At 42.8% G+C, this 19,312-nt stretch overlaps 4 protein-coding genes across 10 annotated transcripts; 3 read left to right on the top strand and 1 right to left on the bottom strand.

Annotated features, from left to right (window-relative positions):
* The first annotated feature begins 538 nt into the window (after nucleotides 1-538).
* On the top strand, nucleotides 539-3,259 carry nme5 (NME/NM23 family member 5). Of its 2 annotated transcripts, XM_031857836.1 has the most exons (5): nucleotides 539-1,543; nucleotides 1,903-2,108; nucleotides 2,631-2,731; nucleotides 2,824-2,942; nucleotides 3,078-3,259. In XM_031857836.1, exons 1-5 carry the CDS (start codon nucleotides 1,418-1,420, stop codon nucleotides 3,159-3,161), a joined length of 636 nt encoding a protein of 211 aa, XP_031713696.1. In that variant the 5' UTR covers nucleotides 539-1,417; the 3' UTR covers nucleotides 3,162-3,259. The 2 variants fall into 2 exon arrangements, with proteins under 2 accessions (XP_031713696.1, XP_031713695.1); XM_031857835.1 differs by lacking the exon at nucleotides 539-1,543 and having other exon boundaries at nucleotides 1,559-2,108.
* A 1,488-nt stretch (nucleotides 3,260-4,747) lies between these two features.
* hnrnpaba (heterogeneous nuclear ribonucleoprotein A/Ba) lies at nucleotides 4,748-8,472 on the top strand. 4 transcript variants are annotated; one of them, XM_031857830.1, is made up of 9 exons: nucleotides 4,748-4,818; nucleotides 5,296-5,552; nucleotides 5,963-6,131; nucleotides 6,217-6,375; nucleotides 6,461-6,592; nucleotides 6,713-6,803; nucleotides 6,931-7,089; nucleotides 7,199-7,284; nucleotides 7,741-8,472. In XM_031857830.1, exons 2-8 carry the CDS (start codon nucleotides 5,311-5,313, stop codon nucleotides 7,267-7,269), a joined length of 1,023 nt encoding a protein of 340 aa, XP_031713690.1. In that variant the 5' UTR covers nucleotides 4,748-4,818; nucleotides 5,296-5,310; the 3' UTR covers nucleotides 7,270-7,284; nucleotides 7,741-8,472. The 4 variants fall into 4 exon arrangements, with proteins under 4 accessions (XP_031713690.1, XP_031713694.1, XP_031713693.1 ...); XM_031857833.1 differs by having other exon boundaries at nucleotides 4,810-4,870; XM_031857831.1 differs by lacking the exon at nucleotides 4,748-4,818 and adding an exon at nucleotides 4,896-5,101.
* A 327-nt stretch (nucleotides 8,473-8,799) lies between these two features.
* On the bottom strand, nucleotides 8,800-13,118 carry phykpl (5-phosphohydroxy-L-lysine phospho-lyase). Of its 2 annotated transcripts, XM_031857823.1 has the most exons (13): nucleotides 12,632-13,116; nucleotides 12,404-12,522; nucleotides 12,106-12,265; nucleotides 11,913-11,987; nucleotides 11,735-11,822; nucleotides 11,531-11,647; nucleotides 11,321-11,403; nucleotides 11,016-11,241; nucleotides 10,408-10,562; nucleotides 9,716-9,805; nucleotides 9,483-9,616; nucleotides 9,282-9,327; nucleotides 8,800-8,984 (listed from the first exon to the last, which is right to left on the bottom strand). In XM_031857823.1, exons 1-12 carry the CDS (start codon nucleotides 12,688-12,690, stop codon nucleotides 9,305-9,307), a joined length of 1,329 nt encoding a protein of 442 aa, XP_031713683.1. In that variant the 5' UTR covers nucleotides 12,691-13,116; the 3' UTR covers nucleotides 8,800-8,984; nucleotides 9,282-9,304. The 2 variants fall into 2 exon arrangements, with proteins under 2 accessions (XP_031713683.1, XP_031713680.1); XM_031857820.1 differs by having other exon boundaries at nucleotides 9,483-9,805; nucleotides 12,632-13,118.
* On the top strand, nucleotides 11,927-18,925 carry LOC116389267 (protein FAM53C-like). 2 transcript variants are annotated; one of them, XM_031857828.1, is made up of 5 exons: nucleotides 11,927-13,448; nucleotides 15,415-15,661; nucleotides 15,787-15,847; nucleotides 15,939-16,771; nucleotides 18,210-18,925. In XM_031857828.1, the coding sequence occupies exons 2-5, from the start codon at nucleotides 15,578-15,580 to the stop codon at nucleotides 18,447-18,449; spliced, it is 1,218 nt and encodes a 405-aa protein (XP_031713688.1). In that variant the 5' UTR covers nucleotides 11,927-13,448; nucleotides 15,415-15,577; the 3' UTR covers nucleotides 18,450-18,925. The 2 variants fall into 2 exon arrangements, with proteins under 2 accessions (XP_031713688.1, XP_031713689.1); XM_031857829.1 differs by lacking the exon at nucleotides 11,927-13,448 and having other exon boundaries at nucleotides 14,830-15,661.
* Nucleotides 18,926-19,312: the final 387 nt, after the last annotated feature.

Below are 19,312 nucleotides of genomic sequence, written 5' to 3' on the forward strand. Positions count from 1 at the left end.
ATTCTAACTATGCCATCTGTATTCTATGATGATAAAGAGGCTGTTTCTGAGCTCTAGTCTAGACCAATTTATATATTGTGTAATGTATTTGGGCGACATCAATTTCCCTCATTGATCCTTCTGCCTCTGTTTTCTTTTCCTCATGTAGGATCTGGAGGGCAAGATCATTGTGGATGAGCTGAGACAGGAAGTGATCAGCACAAACAGCAAGGCCGAACCCCCACAGTGCACTTCCCTGGCATGGTCTGCTGATGGACAGGTACATCACACTCAGACCTATTTCAGTGGCTATCAGTGTTTAATCCCTGGTGATTATACCCAATCACTTTTAACTCTGATGTTAATGCTGACAGTCCTGCAAATATGAGGGGAAATAGAAACACACTTATTTGAATAGTAATGGTACGATACAGAATTTAAATAAACAATGTTCCTTTATCCCTGTTTATTTTTCTTTACAGACCCTGTTTGCTGGCTACACTGACAACCTGATCAGAGTGTGGCAGGTCACTATTGGAACTCGCTAAAAACGTCGCAATCTACTTTGAATAAAAGACTGTTTGAAAAGAGCTTTTTACGTCTTCCTTTCAACTCTGATTATAATACATGTTATTGTTTTACTTAATAAAACTTGTGTAACAGTCAGGACAACAGTGCATTCAAACCTCAACAAAGCAATAATAAGTGAACGATTCATGTCTAACGTTGGGTTACGGAAACGTAAATCCATAAAGTTAGGAAAGAATCAGACAATGATTTCTGGTTTCCTGATTTGTGCCAACACTTTATTTATTTTAGTGTAAATAATGTACCCCCTTTTTGCATTTGTAATATCTTAGAATCAAAGGTGTACTGGCGTCGTGGACTTTGTCCGAAATTCTATACTAGCATGCTATTTTTCAGAATTGTTTGATTTTTCAGAGGAAGTATGTGATAATTTGATGCGAATAAATATGTGAAATATATTTTTCCCGTGAATGTCGCCGAAGACCCCTAATTTGTAATACTGTAAGTATGTAAATATTGCAGTACTTTCATCAGTAGGCCCTAGTCTCAATCACCAGTGTCAACTTTTTCAGCGATAGACTGAGACTTAACAGACATTTATTTAGACTTAAATCTTCCGAGTTTGCCACTTGAATATAAAACCAAACTAATGTATATTGTGTCGATTAACCAGTGTGGGCTGCCGTAGTTTTGTAATGGTTTCCTAGCAACCCAAACACAACTCGTGAACTAACGGCAGTTAAAACCAGCGAGTAACTACTCGGATACATTTACCAGCTAACTTTACGTGTGTTGGATGTAAACCTACTGTTACTTATGTAGAATAATAACAGTTTAGTTGATGGTACTGATGAAAACATCGTAACTTTATTCGCTAACGTTAGCTAGCTGTTAAAGGCTGCAGGAGAAGATGAACCAAACTTTATATCCTCGCATCTATGTGGAGGAAACTCTGGCTCTCATCAAACCAGATGCCATCCACAAAGCTGAGGAGATTGAGGATATTATCCTAAAATCAGGCTTCACCATCTTGCAGGTTGGTTCAAATGTAAACTCTGTAAACTATAGCATGTGCTGTATATTGTCAGGACGGGGTTGATGCAACTAATCTGATTTCTGAAGCAATATTTTGTCTTGTATTGTACGATGCCCCTACCTAAACAAGTGCCGAGTCTAACTAATACATCAACATGGCTTATTTATCCAAACATATGTGGTACTCTGCATGTAATTTGGCTGATATGTGACAAGAAATTGCAGTACAATAATGCAAAAGATATTTTTATGCAACAGAGAAACAGAAACCATGATCTAGTTTGTCCACCAGAGAGCGCTAACAATGTCCTGCTCAACACATACCATGCTGAAGTGTCCAATACTTCATTCCTGTGGCAGAAACGGAGGCTGCAGCTAAGTCCAGAGCAATGCTGTGACTTCTACGCACACCTCTATGGAAGGCTCTTCTTTCCCAGCTTGACTGCCTTCATGAGCTCTGGCCCCATCATGGCCATGACTCTGGCCCGTCACAACGCCATCGCCCACTGGAGGTCCATCATCGGGCCTGTGAACCGCACCAAGGCCAGAGAAACTCATCCAGAGTGGTCAGTCTGTTAACTTATACTTATACTACCAATGCAAATTCTGCATATGTCCCAAAAAAACCTGAATATAACGTGTGAGCACATCCATATTAGGGTGTCACAATACTTGAATATTTCTGTGATAACATGCCAACTATCCTTAGCTCAGACAGGGAGCACTACTGTTGGACACATTATATTAACAAAATAATAATGTTACTTCAAGCATAGTGTTTTAGTAAATTCGCTACAGTTTTGAAAAAGTACTCAAAATATTCTGAGTGGTATTGGTACAGTCTGTATTCAGGTTGCAATGGAAACACTTGATCAAGCAGTGGTTTTTATATGTGCAAATGTATACGTAATTGATTGTGATTCTGGGCCCCTGCCTCCATATTATGACCATGCCCTTTGAGTGCGGGTCATTCTATGAATTGGTATCATGGTTCCTTATTTTTAAATAATGTAGAGCGGTAAAAGTTTGCAGTCATGTCAACACTAGCAGAGATGTTTATATGAATGTGATGTATTTCTCCTCTGCAGCCTCAGAGCAAAATACGGCACTTCTGAACTCAAAAACGCACTCCATGGCAGCGAGTCATTTCATGCGGCTGAAAGAGAGATCAAATTCATGTTCCCAAACTGTAAGCAATGCACAGAACCACACTTACTGTTCGTATAGAAACCATGTATCGTATTGACCACAAATGCACCCCCACATGCTTTTTCTCTGCAGCGGTAATTGAGCCCTTTCCCTCAAGAGAAGCCACCAAAGAATACCTGAGCAAGCATGTAAACCCAACTCTGCTCCTTGGACTCACTGAGCTCTGCAAGCAAAAGCCACACAACCCCTGTGTAAGTATTCCATGCTCAACATGTGAAGGTATACAGTTATTTATTGTTATTCATTGCTGTTAACATGTTGTTTACTAGTGTTGAGCTTTGGTCCCTGAAACATATTTCTCTGTTATCCACTTTTTTCTTCAATAGATTTGGCTTGCTGACTGGCTGATCAACAACGACCCAAACAAGCCTAAAATATGCGATGGAGCCCCTGTAGAAGAGGCAGAATGACAACAAATACATCATTTATAAACACATGTATCTATTCAGTAATATGATAAAATAAAATGTCTTTTCAGTGCTAATCCTTTGCTATGTTTGCTTTCTGGTAAAACTGGTAAAGGGTGTGACTTGATTCATAATCAAAGTTCAGTAGCTTTACATGAGAACACTAACAACTGCTCCGAATCATTCAGTAAAACAAATATCACAGATTTAATTTTTTTTTAACAAAGCACCCCATCCCACCAGGTCTCTTATGTCATCTGGAACTGTAGTAAATTAGCCAGTGGGTTAAAACGTTTTCATTTGATTTAATGAGCGTGATGAATGAATTGGATGACTTGTTTGACCTGCGTTTAGTTGATTACATTCACTAAATGGACAAAACACTCATATGATATATTCTGGTCTACCAGCTTCATCTCTTGTTGCTCCTCTGGAACTAGTGCTCAAACACAAAATGTATTTTATGTCAAAGTACTACAGCTTGTAAATAAAGCAGATATGTTACTGAATGAACAAAGTTACTTCAGAGCATTTCAGTATTTTATTCAGGCTTACAGTAGTCTGCATGTTAGTTAACATATTGCTTATTGATAATAATCCCAATGACCTGCAACATTAGTATCACGTGATAGTTATTCAGCAACCAAAGAGAAAATATAGAGAAAAGACTTACATACTATGACGTGGCTTGATGTTTTAGTCTTTAACTTTCATGTGACTATGAGTTATCTGGTCTGCAGTAACTATGAGAGTAGCTTTGTGTGTGGATCCTAACTCACTGTAGACAGATGGCTGCTGGTTCTGCACAGGATAAGCAGTGGTAAGAAATAGACGAGTGGACAATAAATCAAGAGAATTTTACTTTAACAAGCAACACATTCCAGTTAATATCAAACCGTCCCCACCGTCTACTGGATCAACTCACCATCTCTCATAGAGATGAACCAACACCTCTCAGCCCACCGCCCAACAAAAACTGCATACAAACTTGATATAACTGTGTTTATTGGGAACCTATTGTACTTGATAATGTATATGATGTCATTATTGTTAGGTATCTGTTATTTTGTCCAACTCATGTTGAGTATTTCTTTAAAACTTGTACAGTAGTCGTTGAAAGAAAGTCACCTTCATAGCATATAGTTGTCCATGTACACATAGAAAACTTGATGGCAGATCACTGAGTTTATCCGTCATTAATGTTCATACAGAGATGCCAAGATCTACATTTTAACAGTTTTCACACATCGGCAGGGCACCGTTCATTTCCACGAGCATGGTCCGGACTACTGTTGCATTTGTATCAGGTCCAGAGTGAAAAGCAGATAAAGAGTAATGCTTTGACACATCGTTCAACGCAACAGTCGCAATTCATCAAACCTTTTTTTTTAAATTGCTGAGCAGTGAGCAACTCTTTTTCGTTCGACGCAGAAAGGGGACTCGGAGTTCCTTCCTGTGTGTTAAGGGCGTGAACATCTTCTGTGGAAAGAAAGGCACGTGTATGTGATTGGTCGGAGTCATGAGTGACAGCGGCATTCATCCAATCAGGTTGCTTCTCCACAGAAATGGCGTTTTTTCCTGCCGGTTCTAGAAAACCAACCACGAGTTGTCGTCGTGTGGGAGAATCCATCTTGAAGAGAGCTCTCCGGTTGTTTGACCAGTAAGCAGGTTTTCGTACTTCTTTAACCTTGGTATTGTCATTATATTGTCACGTAAGTACTCGGATTGTTGTAGTGTTTTCATCGGTTTTCTGATAGACGTAATGTATTTAAATACTAGTACATATAAGGCGTATATCGCGGCTAGCGCGGCCTTTGCGTTATGTAACTGCGAATTTCAGTTGTCGAGTCCAGGCTTGGTTTATCAGCGCGATGCAGAAGGTTACGCTGTTTCTAATCTCCCACCATGAGTGTGCTATCGATGCGGGCTGGTCATCGTGTTGTGTACGTAAACGATACAGAGTTGCCGTTTTGCTGACACTGCTACAAATACGAATGAATGTTAAATGTATGGAACGCGGTCGTGCCGGTCAAAATGGTGGTATATGCATGCACGGGCACCGTGTAAATGGCGTAGCATGAGGCATTATATAACCGTCGGATGTGTGAATATGTTTTGCTTTTTTTATGGGTTTTAGGTATAATAGTACAAAATGTCCGAGACAGAGCAGCAGTATATGGAAACATCAGAAAACGGCCACGAAGTCGACGATGATTTTAACGGAGCCGAGCACACCGAGGAGGGCAACGACGACGGGACCGACGGGAACGAGGAGAGCATCGCCGTGAATGAGGAGTGCGAAGAGGGCGCAGGGCCCGACGGCGACGGCAACTCGCTAAACGGCGGAACAGAGGGCGGACAGATCGACGCCAGCAAAGGCGAGGAGGATGCAGGGTGAGTTAAAAAAAAAAAAATGGTGGAAATGTTTCTTTCGTGATATCCAACATTTATTAGCAAAGCGCCCGTGGTTCCCTATGTCTCTTTGTTCAACCGGCCTTTGTTGGCGCCATATGCAGAGCGGACGAGGGGGGGATGGGCGCTTCAGCAGGGATCTAATCTAGCATGTATTAGTTCGCGACAAACCGTTGATATGCGGTGTCTGATGTGTTCGTATCGAAAGGATTTCTATTCGATTGAATTAATGTTGTAAATGCAGCTTTAAGCTACAGCAGCTGGAGCCCCCTCCCCCTACGTCATTGGGTTGACAGATGTTCTGGAACAGTGTGTACATTTACCCCCCTCATTTAAAGTTAGAGCGGGCTGGCCTGTAATGCTGAACATGTCCTCCTTCTCTCTGTGCACAGGAAAATGTTTGTTGGTGGTCTCAGCTGGGAAACGAGCAAGAAGGACCTCAAAGATTACTTCACTAAATTTGGTGAGGTGACAGACTGCACCATCAAGATGGACCAGCAGACGGGCCGGTCAAGGGGCTTCGGCTTCATTCTCTTTAAAGAGGCAGGAGGCGTCGAAAAGGTGAGCGGGGAAGAAATTATGTCGGAGCCAACGTAACTTACGTGTACAAAGCAGGCGAGTTTCAATATTTTCCTCTTTCTTTTAGGTTCTCGAGCAGAAGGAGCATCGGCTAGATGGGCGAGTGATCGACCCCAAGAAGGCCATGGCCATGAAGAAAGATCCCGTCAAGAAAATCTTTGTGGGAGGCCTTAACCCCGACACTTCAAAGGAAGTCATTCAGGAGTACTTTGGGACCTTTGGAGAGGTACGGTATTTAACACATTTGTCGGTTTATTAAGGAATTTAGTGCTCGAGATATTGTCAGCGTTGACCGCTCTCCTCTCGTGTAGGTGGAGACCATTGAACTTCCACAAGATCCAAAGACAGAAAAGAGGAGGGGATTCGTATTCATCACGTATAAAGACGAGACTCCTGTCAAGAAGGTCATGGAGAAGAAATACCACAACGTCGGTGGAAGCAAGGTAACTGCATACCGCACATTCTGCATACCGGTGAAACACGGTATGCTGTATTGAGTTTCATGAATTTAGCGGAAAGTCATGCCGAGCTGCAACGTAATGTGCTCTTGTGTGGTGTTCCAGTGTGAAATTAAAATAGCCCAGCCCAAAGAGGTCTACGTGCAGCAGCAGTACGGGGCCCGTGGATACGGAGGACGTGGCCGAGGCCGTGGCGGTAAGCACCGTGTCTGTCTACCAGCAAAATCCTTCTGTTAGACTATACTCAAAACATTTGTGCCGAGTAACTACCTGGGCCCTGTGTGCTGGAGAGTTGTGACGAAGGCCTCACCTGTTGTTTCTAGGCCAGGGCCAGAACTGGAATCAAGGTTACAACAACTACTGGAACCAAGGATACAACCAGAACTATGGCTACGGACAGCAAGGCTACGGATATGGCGGCTACGGCGGCAACTATGACTACTCTGCTGGTTATTACGGCTATGGGGGTGGCTACGACTACAGTAAGCGATAAGTGCCCCCCGGGAAAGAAAAAAGAATGAGAGAAACTTTATTTTCTTGGTCCTCCTTGTTGTACAGAAGAACTCAGTCCCTTTTTCTCTTGTCCTCCAGACCAGGGCAATACAAGCTATGGGAAAACTCCAAGACGTGGAGGCCACCAGAGTAGCTACAAGCCATACTGATCACACGTAGTGCAGGTATGCATTTTTGCATCATCCGTGGTAGTATGAGAACATAGCTGTAACCATTGGTGCCTTTTTGACCCCAAAGATCTCCATCTACTCTAAATCCATTCAAGCATTGTGGTGGGGTTAGGGTAGGCTGTGTTGTGGGGTCTGTGATCATTAAAGATGGATTCATTCCACCTGTCAGCCATCTTAAGATGCATCTCTACTACTTGATCAATAAGGGTTGAGTTGGTGGTGGTTTGAGAACAGGAATAAGGACCGTTACACCTTTCACCCGGGTGCTAGGTGTAATAGTTAGCGGTCGTGCCCCCCCCCCCCCCCCCCCCCTCCCCCCCCAAAACAAAAGTTTGTCTGTCCATTCACTGACCTGTCAAACTCATTCATGCACCTGTCTGTCTGTGTGTAACTTGCATGCCTTATTTGGTTTATTCTCAGTAACGTTAAGCACCGTGTTTTTCTCTTAAGGTCTAAAGTAAATAAGAAAAAGAGATCCATGGTCTGACCACAACCAACATGGGCTCTGGCTTTTCCTTTGGAGTTGGCAGAAATTTGGACTCATGCTCCATTTGTACAGATCAAGTGAGGAACTGGGGAAGCAAATGTCACTTTTCCACTTTTTATTTTATATTGTTTTGTGTCCATTTACATTTCCAGTGATGGAAGTGTTATTTTTACTGTACTTTTTGGTACCTTTTTGAATCTAATGTATTGTATGGTTGTATTTTTACATGTCTACTGGATTTACAGATGAGCAGGAGCAAGAGCTTTTAAAGCTCACAAATAAAACGTTTTTTTTTTTGTTTTTTTTTGTTTTTTTTGGTGTTTCTAGATCTTTAGTTATTTTCTCCCGTGCTGAATGTTGGATGCAAGTTGCATGGCTTCAGATGTGGGGTGAGGCAAAAATAAGGGATTTAAACTAATCAAAGGGTTCATTGTAAGAGTGTTAAGTGAATGTTTGCAGATCGCGTAGTAGACAAAGACAACCAGCATCTTTTTTTTTTTTTCTTTTTTTTTTGGCTTTTAAGGAGATTCTTCCCCCCCATCATGTCTGCAATTTTAAGTGGCTTTACTAGTGTTATTCAACTGAACGCAAGCCTGTTAATGTAAGAGGGTACTCCCTCTCTCACTGGAAACTCATTCCTCTAGTGTCTTGGGCAAATTGATAGAAATAAACTTTTGGTTTATATTACACATGGATCCTTTTGTTATTATTTGTAAAGGTAATGTTAAATGTTTTGTACTGTTAAATGGCTTGCTTGTTTTGTCATGAGTAATGTTAACATCTCTACGGATGCTGTGGGAGAGGGCGTCGCTGCCTGCAGGATAACTGGCTGAGTGTTAATACCCGCCCCACTAGATGTGAAACTGCACTACTTGAGCATTTTTCTGAATGTGACCGAGAGGTAACGATAGTGGTCTGGTAAGTGCTTATCTCAGCCGTGCTGTATTGAGAACATGTTGCTGATCAGTGTTGTAAGTTGAGACTAATTATAAAACATGCACAGCTGCTGTGAGGAGTCAGGATTTAAAGATAAAATGATTTTATTTGAAGAAGAAAAATATAACTGGGAGTTCATTAGTGTTACATTAGCATCTTGTAGTGGACCACGATGGCAACAATGTGCCAAAGCTGGCAACTCCTCCCACTGGCTGTGTTTCATCAGCTATGTGACTGCATCTCATTCATGCCTTAAAATGGCTGTGAACACCTGGGGGAGAAACGGATAATTAGTGATGCTCTAGACGACTGGCAGCCTTTTAAAATGTACTGCCCCCACTTTCATAGTTGAGCTATGATATGACGATGTGCTGATAGACGCTAATTATGAGACTTTGATTATTCAATTTCAAAAAACAGTGACCACACGGCAACATGTTCTGAGTGAAATGAACTTGTTTGATCTACTGAAAGTATAGGCATTCAAATCTCTACCTCTGGACTTTATGAATGTGACCATCTGACAATGTCTGATGCAATTAAAAGTTTTTCTACAGGTTTAACAAACCTTAGATGTCTTCCTTTTCCGGTTTAACTGTCACTGGCTTTCATGTCTGAGAACAAGAGAACTGAAAGTTATGCAACACATAAATTACAAATGTGTGGTATCAAGACTATATGGATCTTTCACACTAAGTGCATTAGTAGATGTATACCTACGACCGACCCTGTAGTAACAGCTGTAGGCTGAGGTGTTAGTGTAACTAACCTGTGAGGACGCGGTCAATACATTGAACCACCAGCTCTGCGTCCTCCATACTGAAACACATCGGAGGTTTAAACTTCACAACGTTTTCCCAGGGTCCATCTGTACTGATACAGATTTTATCATCCTCTTTTAACCTAATGTAAAAGGAACATGGAGTTATATCAACAAACCACTCGGCAGAGACTGAATACAAGAAAATCTGGCTGTATGTCGTCAGTATTACGACACGGTACCTCTTCACCACACGTGCTGCTGTTTCTGTGGCAGGAGTCTTACGCTCCCTGTCTGTAACCAGCTCGACACCCACAAACAGTCCCACACCTCTGTAAAAAAAACACATCATAGGGCTATGAGGTTGACTCCTAGGAACCCCTCTGACCCACAACATCAAGTAACATTTGAATAACAGAACAGATGATTTAATTTTAGAGCATCTCCCTGTCGAATTAAATATGTATATAGCCCAAAAATGCTTAATTTAACAAGTTACTGCTGTTTATATATTTATTTCCCTCTTTTAGTTGTGCTTGGTACTCTAATGAAAGGAATCTGCACGCTCAAATTTGGACTATTGGCTAAGGAAGAGCAAGTGCCTTTATAGGCCCTTTTCACAAGACTTTTATGCCACAGTAGCACATTTTCATACTTAAAAGGTCCTGTGCACTTTTACACATACATTATTTTTAAAACCCAAGAGTCTTTAATTACATAATTGCACATAAGCTACAAGTTGTATCTCCCATGTGATGACACTTTATCTCAGATGCCCTGCATATCTCAAGCCTGAGCACCCACCATGAAAATGGTTTTTCATCGTTCTTATTTATTATTCCAGTCTGAATAAATGCCATGGACTCTAGAGAATAGAACAGCGTTGGTCGTAATGAGTTTTAATGCCTGAGTGCATTAGTCATGGCATCCTTACCTGACATCGCCAATCACTTGATGTCGTGTTTGTATCTTTGTGAGCAAATCTTTAAGATGTGCTCCAACCCGTTGGGCGTTTCCTCTCAGGTCCTCTTTCTCTATCACATCGAGCAATGCAAGGCCAATAGCGCAGGACACCGGGTTCCCTCCGAACTGCATGAAGTTATAGGGAAAAAAACAAATAATTTCACGTTTATGTATGCATGCTCAACGAGAGGATGTTAAAAGAGATTTCAATAGAAATAAGTTTGCTTAAAAGCAGAAATTTTTTAGCAATTGACTTTGGGAATTCTTTATTAGTGATTATGTTTTATGCAGCAGCATAGTTGTTAAAAAGTGGTCCTGGTGAACGGATCAACAGACGTCAAACAGTCAGTGATCAACATTACTACCACATGAAAAGAGAACTTTTTACCTTAAAAGACACCATCTGTGTGTGACCGACATCAGTTTACTAATAATAAAAGGTCTTACTGTGCTATCACACTATACTGAGAATGATGTTGTATTCCTTATGACACCCTGGCTGTCTCTACAGCTGTGAGCAGCTACAGAAAGCAACTTGAAGAATGTGTTCATAATGTGTTACGGCTACTGTATAGTCACCGTATTAAAGTACTCCACTCCATTGGCTGTGAAAGCTCCGGCTATTTCTACAGTGGTAGCCACACATGCCAGGGGATGCCCATTGCCCATGGGTTTACCCATGGTCACTATGTCGGGACAGAAACCCTCCCCGTGCAGCTGGAACGCCCAGAAATGACTTCCCACGCGGCCAAAACCCGTCTGCACCTCGTCTGCCACAAACACTCCGCCAGCTGAGCGCACGTATCTGTGGGAGATGCACCGTGTCAACACTAACGTAGGTGTGGCTGAGCCAAAGCAGGACCTGAAAATGAGTCACCACTCACTCTGCGACTTTAGTCGAGTATCCTCGGGGCAAGATGATTTGTCCTCCGACACTTGGCAATGACTCAGCAAAGAAGGCCGAGATCTGTATGGAAAGTGTAGTAAATAAGTAACATGAATGGCATGCATTCATGTTTATTACACCATTATACATTAAAGGTGTTAAGAGAATTGCTGATTTGATCCATGCTGCGTAAAACTGTTTTAAAGACCTTACGACCCTTCCTGTGCACCTCCTCTATTAGGTCTTTCACTGTATCAGCGTATGCTTGGCCGGGGTTGGGGTGATCCTCTCCGTATACGCCTCTGTAGGTGTCTGGTAACGGTGCCTAGGAGGATGAAACACGTTCTTTCAGACAGACAGACAGGTCCACTGTTGGTCAGCGGTTTTGTGAGATGATGGTAAATTTACACACCACATGAACCCATTCTTTCTGTCCTGCCAGTTTCCGGAACTTGTACGGACTAATGTCAATGAGAGACATTAGATGCCCATGGTATGCACTAGTATAAAAGGAGAGTTCATTGTAATTGACTGTATTGTCTGGGTGGGGGGGGGGGGGGGAATGTGTTGCAGTAGTACAGAATACTTACTGGTCAAGCACAATGACGTCCTCGTGCTGGGTGTACTGCTGAGCCAAGCGAAGGGCAAGATCATTGGCCTCTGAACTGTCAGGAGAGCAGATGTAAAATCACAGGAGTGGTACTTCAGGAGTACTATTCTTTCTGTGTGTGTGTGTGTGTGTGTGTATGTGTGTGTGTGTATGTGTGGGGGCGCACAGCTTACCCAGAGTTTACAAAGTAGAACACGCACAGCTTCTCGGGCAGGGTGGCAGCCAGCCGGTCTGCATACGTGACTATGTTGTCGTGCAGGAATCGTGAGTTTGTGTTCAGCAGGTCCATCTGTACTGCTGCAGCTGCAGTGATGCTGGGGTGACAGTGGCCCACTACGAAAGGAGTCATACTGTATGTTACTTTAAAAACAGCATTAAAAACGTGCTGCCATTAGTAGACAGGCGGAGGGTAATATAAAGTGTTACACAACGGTAATAAATGGACTATGCACCGGGTGGTACATGTGTTACCATGATGAACGTTGCTGATGCAGTCCAGATAGCGCTCGCCGTTTTCATCAAATAGATATTGGCCTCTCGCTCTCACTATTTTCACAGGATCGTCTGAATAAAACAGTCTACATGACTGCCTGTGATCGAAGAAATTACTACGTGTCAGTAACTTTCGTGCAAATGCTGCACAGCAGCACAATATGTGTACCAACGAGCATCAAGACAGTCAGTTTCACTTTTACATACCCGATTAATCTCCTCCTCATTTCGAGAGTTTCTTCTTTCCTGAGTTTTTCAACTGCCATATTGTTTTTGGGTTTCTCTGTAACGAATACCAAAGACTACTGAGGGGAAGAGCGCTGCTCAATGACAGTTCTCCTTCTCTTTGAAGTTTTTTTACGGTAGTTTTCGTCCCGTAAATTGCATTACTGCCCCCTACTGGATCTAATCGTCCACCATCCTCATTCTATTACAGACCTTTTAAAAAGTCCGATTGCTTTCGAAAGCTTAAATATAATTTGTCTCCCTTCCACCGAGTCAGTCTCCTCTTTAGTGACCTCTCCTCGTCCTAGCCCTTGTATTCCTGCAACCTCTTTCCTCTTCATACTTCCTGCATTAACACAGGACACTCTACTGTCTCCTTTCCTTCACACTGTTTACACTGAATGCCCAATGACAGCTATCTTGTCATCTAGTCTTGACATCCACCACGCATACGTCCATGATAGATTTTTAGTTTATATATAATATTGGTTGTTTGGTTTATGCTGTGGCCTTATTTAGAAGGGCTCAACTGTGGGGGTTGTTAATGGGACAGAGACTTCCAAAATAAGTGCGACATATTTTGCTATGTTTCTCGTTTTCAATTGGGAACACGTTAAAAATAAAGGTATTTATTGTAAAAGTATGCGCTGTATAAGTATTGTGGGGTTTCCTCATATTGCATTTTTTAAGGCAGCGTATTGAAAACCCCTCTGTATTGGTACGGTCCAAAGGCTATAAATACTCCCTCAGTCCGGTGCACAGTCTTCAGCTTCGGTTGCTAAGGAACCACTGAATGCAGGTAATACATCAGGACAGCTGTAGCATGCTAGCTTTCAAACAGACTGCGTAGCCAAGCTAATGCTACAACTGATTCAGTTACAACTGATATTATTATAAATGTATCAACGTCCCTTTTCCTATTTTAGTCTAATGAATCACGGGTACATCTGGGCACAATGACAAGCCGTTAACCGGTACCGTTAGCAGACTGACTAACGTCAGGATGTTATCCTATCAGCTAGCTGACGACACCGGCTAATAACCAAGTGCTCCACGGGCTGCATCGTGTTGCAGAGCGAGTTCACTATAACGTTATACTTTGCTCAACATACTATACTTAATTTAGCCTAATTTTATTGATGTGTAAGTCCTACATTATCAATGACAAACAGTTCTCGTGCTGCTAATGTTTCGGACAACGTGGCGTTAATTTCTTCTTGTCAAACATGAATGTTTTTCGTAGCCTTAAACTTATTTGTTAGGCCAGAACTACTTAACGCTAATAATCCTCACTAACACCAGTGTGAATTAATAGTGTCTGTGCTATATGTGTCTCGCTAGTCGTTTTAAGAATGTCACATAATTCATTCACAGTAACGTTTACGTTTGTAATGTCGGACAACATGGTAAAGTTACGTTAAAGTTGTACATCAGCTGGTGGTTGACAGCACTGCTCTTGGCTGTTTTTGAATAGAGTCTGTAGGTTTTGCCAGTGGCTGCTGCTAAAGGATGGGGTGAAGTAGCGTGTGTTCTGGCATGTGGAACTAGGCTAGCAATGTAGCACCATGTTTGCCACAGGGTGGAAGGCCCTGGCCACATCTGACTGACTAAAGCAAGTGTTAAAGCCTTTTCAACGAGGACTGTTACGTGGCATCAAGCGTTGGAATTCAGATTAAATACAGTTTAAAATTGATCAACGTTATGTTTCAATATGTTTCTTGTCTGGATGTCAGCATTACATGTGCTCTAGATTTGGGGTGATCAGCAGGTTAGACTGCAGTGCAAAAGTCCCCCAAAACACATGCTACATTTTAATGCTGTGGCTAGAGTTTATAAATAGTCTTTTAGTTTCAGTTTGAGATGTTTTTGTGCAGTGCAAAGGTTTGCTGGGATGGGCCACTGTGGGTTACTCTTCAGAGATGTTTGTGTATTGAGTAACTGTTGGCTCTTAACAGCTAACGTTGCCATTTGCATGCAAAGTAAATAACAGGAACGTGCACGCAGGTTGTCTTGTGGCCCTTTGCTCTACATTACACCATGTTGACTTTTCCCTGGTAATATAAGCCCTTGAGACCAGGTCACTGTTCTTTTGTCCCCCTTGCAAAGACACTAAGGCATGCTTCCAACCCCTATCCCCATTCATTTTTCACACCCCCCCCATCTTTTCCCTTTTTTTTGTCTCTCCCTCCCCCTTCCATTCACTTCACCACTTCAACTCTTGACATTTTGTTGGACCCAACTGACTACGATTGTGATGGCATTCCCCCAAAGGATTTCAATTTGGACATACTCTGTGGTTTTCTTTGAGTTTTTACTATTCCATGTTTGTAGTACCAATAAGAAATGCTCCAGTTCACTGTGCATGATGGAATGTGAAGTGCTTCTTTGTTCTGGCTCTCCTCATGCCCATGTGTTCCCCTTCGGCCTTTGTGAACATGAACTTCTGCCTTTCATGTGTGAATGGGGCAGCATGTAGAGCCTAGCCTGGGTCATGTATAGTAATGTGGTACTTGGAACACTTTTTTTTTTTTTCAGGCATTCTGTTCTTCTGGAGGCTTTTCTCCACTACAACATGTTGGAGGAAAGGAAATTAGCAGATTTTACACTCCTATCCAAGGACTGATGGATCTGTCTAGAAACTTATAAGCTACTGTTCAATCAATTTGATTTATTTCAATGAAGTGCTTTCTCTGCAATGTGTGGGACCGGTGTCCGGTAATCGTTGACATTGTTTCATAAGAATCCCTTTTCATCTGTCCCTGTAGGTGGCTTAAACATGACGGTGGCATAGTGAGGAAAGCTGGTCAGTCTGGCTGGTTGAGGTGTGGAGGGGACACCACAAACCACGCCAGGATTCTGACTAACACACTTTCCACTGCCCTCAGTAAATCTCCTCCTCATGTCCGTCGGTGGATAGTTGCTACAAACATGGTGACGCTTATCACAGAGCAGCTCCGTAAGCAGAGTTTGGAAGAGCCGTATTACAAGGCTTTCTCATTCAATGTCAATGTGGTAAGTAGGATACTAAATCTTGTCATATTTTAAAAGGTTTTTTTTTTTTTTTTTTTTTTTTTTTTTTCTCTCGGACCACTTAGTTTTTTGTTCTAGTTTTGTATTTAATTTTATTTCTGTTTCAGTCATTACCTGCAGTGGGGTCCAGTCCCACGGTCTCATGGAGTGCTTGTAGATCATCACAAGGCGAGTTCATTGAATTTAGTGCAGCGTTTGTAACCTCTCGATGGGGAAATCTGCCTGCCTAGTCTCATGTCTTGTCTTTTGGTATTTTCAGAGATCAGCTCAGCTACACACCCATTATCCAAACCCAACCTTCTGGGTGATTCCTGTGGACTAGACTCCCCATGGTGTCCTTCCCACTCTGGAGAACCCCTCCAGAGACCAGAGGTTTCTTTTACAAACCAGGTTTTCCAAAGCTCACCTCCTCCACCACCTCCAAAACGCCACTGCCGGTCCCTCTCTGTTCCAGAGGACCTGTCTCGGTGTCGCTCCACCTGGCATCCTAGTGCATCCAAGGTTTGGACCCCAGTCAGAAGTGGCTGCCAAAGTGGAGGAGCATCTAGTTCCAGCTCTGGAGCCAGCTCTTTGCCACTTTGTGGTCCCAGTTCCTCTTTCACCTCTTCCTCCCTACACTCCTCTTCTAGCCCTACCTTCTTTAGCTTAGCACTGTCCTCAGACTCGCCGATACCCTGGAGCTTCTCATGGGACCCCTGTGACAAATTGAAAGGAGCCTGTTCTGCCTCCTTTGCTACTCCTTCCTCCTGCTCCTCCTCACCAGCCCCCCTGGTTTCCCACTCAGTTCCGCAGCGCCGCTTCTCCCTCTCCCCCGTGCACATTCAGGATGCCTCCATGGTGCTCCTGCCCCCCCAGCCCTCCCCTGCTTCTGCTTTGATGTATAGCAGTCCTGGCATAGAGCACCCAGCCCTGTCTTCATCTCCCACTTCAGCCTGCAGCACGCCATCCTCCTCTAGGCGCGACCTGCACCCAGCGCTGCCGCGCTGCCACTCGCAGCCCTGCGACATGCGCAAACCGCGCTTGAAGAGGCGCCATGACCCAGATGTTCTGCCCTGCCCCAGGCCAGGCCTCGACTTCAGCAAGATGACACAGGTGAGCAAGAAACCCCAAAGTGCTGTGGGTAGATTCTGTCAATCGCCTCCTCTTGCTGGTAACAGTATGTAATCAGAGGGCCTGGGTTCACTGCCTTCTGGATCTTGGAGGGCAATATTTGGCCCATGTGAGTACCCCATCCCCAGCAACTCGGGAATCTAAGCGTGGCCCTTAACTATTCAGCTGTCTTCATTTCAGCCTGATGTTAACTTATGGATGATTAGTGAAGAAGTACGGCTCCAGATCCGTTTCAACAAACCTGTCCCAGTCACATCAGTGCACTCAGGATTGGGTTCCGGGTTGTGTTTTTGTGTCATAAGCTGCATTTTCCTGATCTCCATTGGCTGTGATGCACTCTACTGAAAACGGTTCCAGCCAGAGTTTGACCCATTAATAATTTGATTTGTGTCACAGGTTTCCTTGTTGGCAACTGCCTAGTAAGGCGAAACTAACTTGCCACATTGTTGAACACATGTTCAAAATGGCTGTCAAGGCAAATCCCTAAATGCAGGCTTTTTCTGACTATTAAAGAGACATTTCACACCAAAAGAAAGTGTGCATCTACCCATGGACGAGAGTTCCCATGCTTGTGACGATGAGCTATGAGCCTCTTGTCCATGAGTAGATGCACACTTTCTTCTGCGCGGTGATACAGTTATAGTTCGGTAGAAAGAAAATGGTTCCTAAATTAAACTAGTTACAAAAAGGTCTGGATTATCTTGAGTAACCAGGTCATGATTTCTGGAAAGTATTTATTTTAGCGCTTTGAGCTCCATTAGCAGAGTGCCATTTAGTTAAATTATTATCAAGGGAAGGCAAACGTCTGTACAGCAGAAGTCTCGCTCTGCAACTCGCAACAAAAACAATCTAGATTGATTCATGGGAATACAGTTAAGAGGAAAAATATGTACTTTGGGATGTAATGTCTCTATAAAGTTAATTTCTAGCTAATATTATGTCGTCTAAATGAACCACCAGCACAGAATTCAAATTTGGTAGCTAGAAAGTTAAAGTGTGTGTGTGAGCGTGCTGTGACACTCCTGGTGCTTGCCTACACATTGTGATCTATGAATGTCAAATGGGTAAATCCGTTTCATATTTTAATGGGATTAAATGCCATTTATATCATTTAAGTTTCTAGAGTTGATGTGGTCTAGGATGATACTTTGCTCGTGTCAGCCAAGACCATTAACTCAATCGGTTAATCTTTACTTAAAAACAAACGGGCGCTACAATCCATGCAGACTTCCTGGCATTGCCATTGATGTAATCACTGCACCATCTGTATTTTATTACCTTTTGGGTGTGGATCCTGGAGAAGTATGAAGCAGATGACTCGGCTGTATTAATGAGACTTGGACTGGTCCACAAGTGTTTTGCCACATGTTAATTGCTAGATTTGTGACATGATGATCATGCCTCCTCCTCTCCTGTGTAGATTGGTAATCACGAGAGCCCACTGTGTGGTACAGGCGGCTGCATCGCTCCAGGGTCTTTCCAGGCAGAGCAGCGATCTGCGGTCTCCCCTGCTGAGTTCCTGGGACGAGCCAGCATTGGACCACTAAGCGAAAGTGAAGAGGAGGAAGAAGATAAAAGGACTGCAATAGATGGAGGGCAAAAGATGGCTTTTGAAAGAGACTGCACAGAACTGGACTTGAACCTTATAGAAGAAAACTGACCACTCCTTGACGCTAGAGTGTGATGACTGCATTCATAACTATGTTAAGCACACCTGTAGGCTTTGTCCACTAGCAGAGTCCTTGGGAACCTGCTGCCCTCCTAAGGCACATGTTCAGCGTTCATAATCAAGAACCAAGCAATTAGAAGCTAATCAAATTACGATGTTATCATTGTAATGCTTACGTCATTATTCAACATTTCACAAAAAATTCAACGCTCCATAGGGAAATGTGCATGAGCAAATAAGCTAGTTTTCTTGCACACAGAATTTTGGCTTACTTTACGTTAACTATTGGTATCTTCATTTCCTTACTACAACTCATCATAATCAAAGAACTCTGTATACTGGAGTAATCAGAATGTGCTTAATATTTCCTCACACGTGATTTGAATACACATTAAAAGCCAATAGAGTAATAGAATAGAGGTAAACATTCCTCAGTGCGCCATCAGATACGGGCATAGTATTTATGAGAAGCTCAAGCATAAGAATTCAGATCTGTACGTTAATGCTCTCCTGTATGTTAAGTGGGATACATTCCAGGATTTCACTGCTGTTCCTCAAATCCATCAGACATTGTCGTAGATTTATTTCTCTTGTGAGTAACTACATCAAAGGGAAAATGTTTATTATAGTGAAAACACAGCTCTCCCTTTTGTTCATATATATTTTCTCAATTGCTTGAACATACACAGACCTCTTGAAGAATAATACTGCTGATAATATAAGCTGACCATGCCTTAAGCTTAAAACGGAGTTCTTGGTCCTCTGGTCTTCTTTTCACAGCCAGACGTTTTTTGCAATCTCCATTTGCGCTGATTCAGACGTTTTTGAACAGGTGGCACATGCACTACAACAAG

Source organism: Anarrhichthys ocellatus, unplaced genomic scaffold (genome assembly GCF_004355925.1).
Source record: "Anarrhichthys ocellatus isolate YVR2014 unplaced genomic scaffold, GSC_Weel_1.0 scaffold19, whole genome shotgun sequence".
NCBI classification, from domain to species: Eukaryota; Metazoa; Chordata; class Actinopteri; order Perciformes; family Anarhichadidae; genus Anarrhichthys; species Anarrhichthys ocellatus.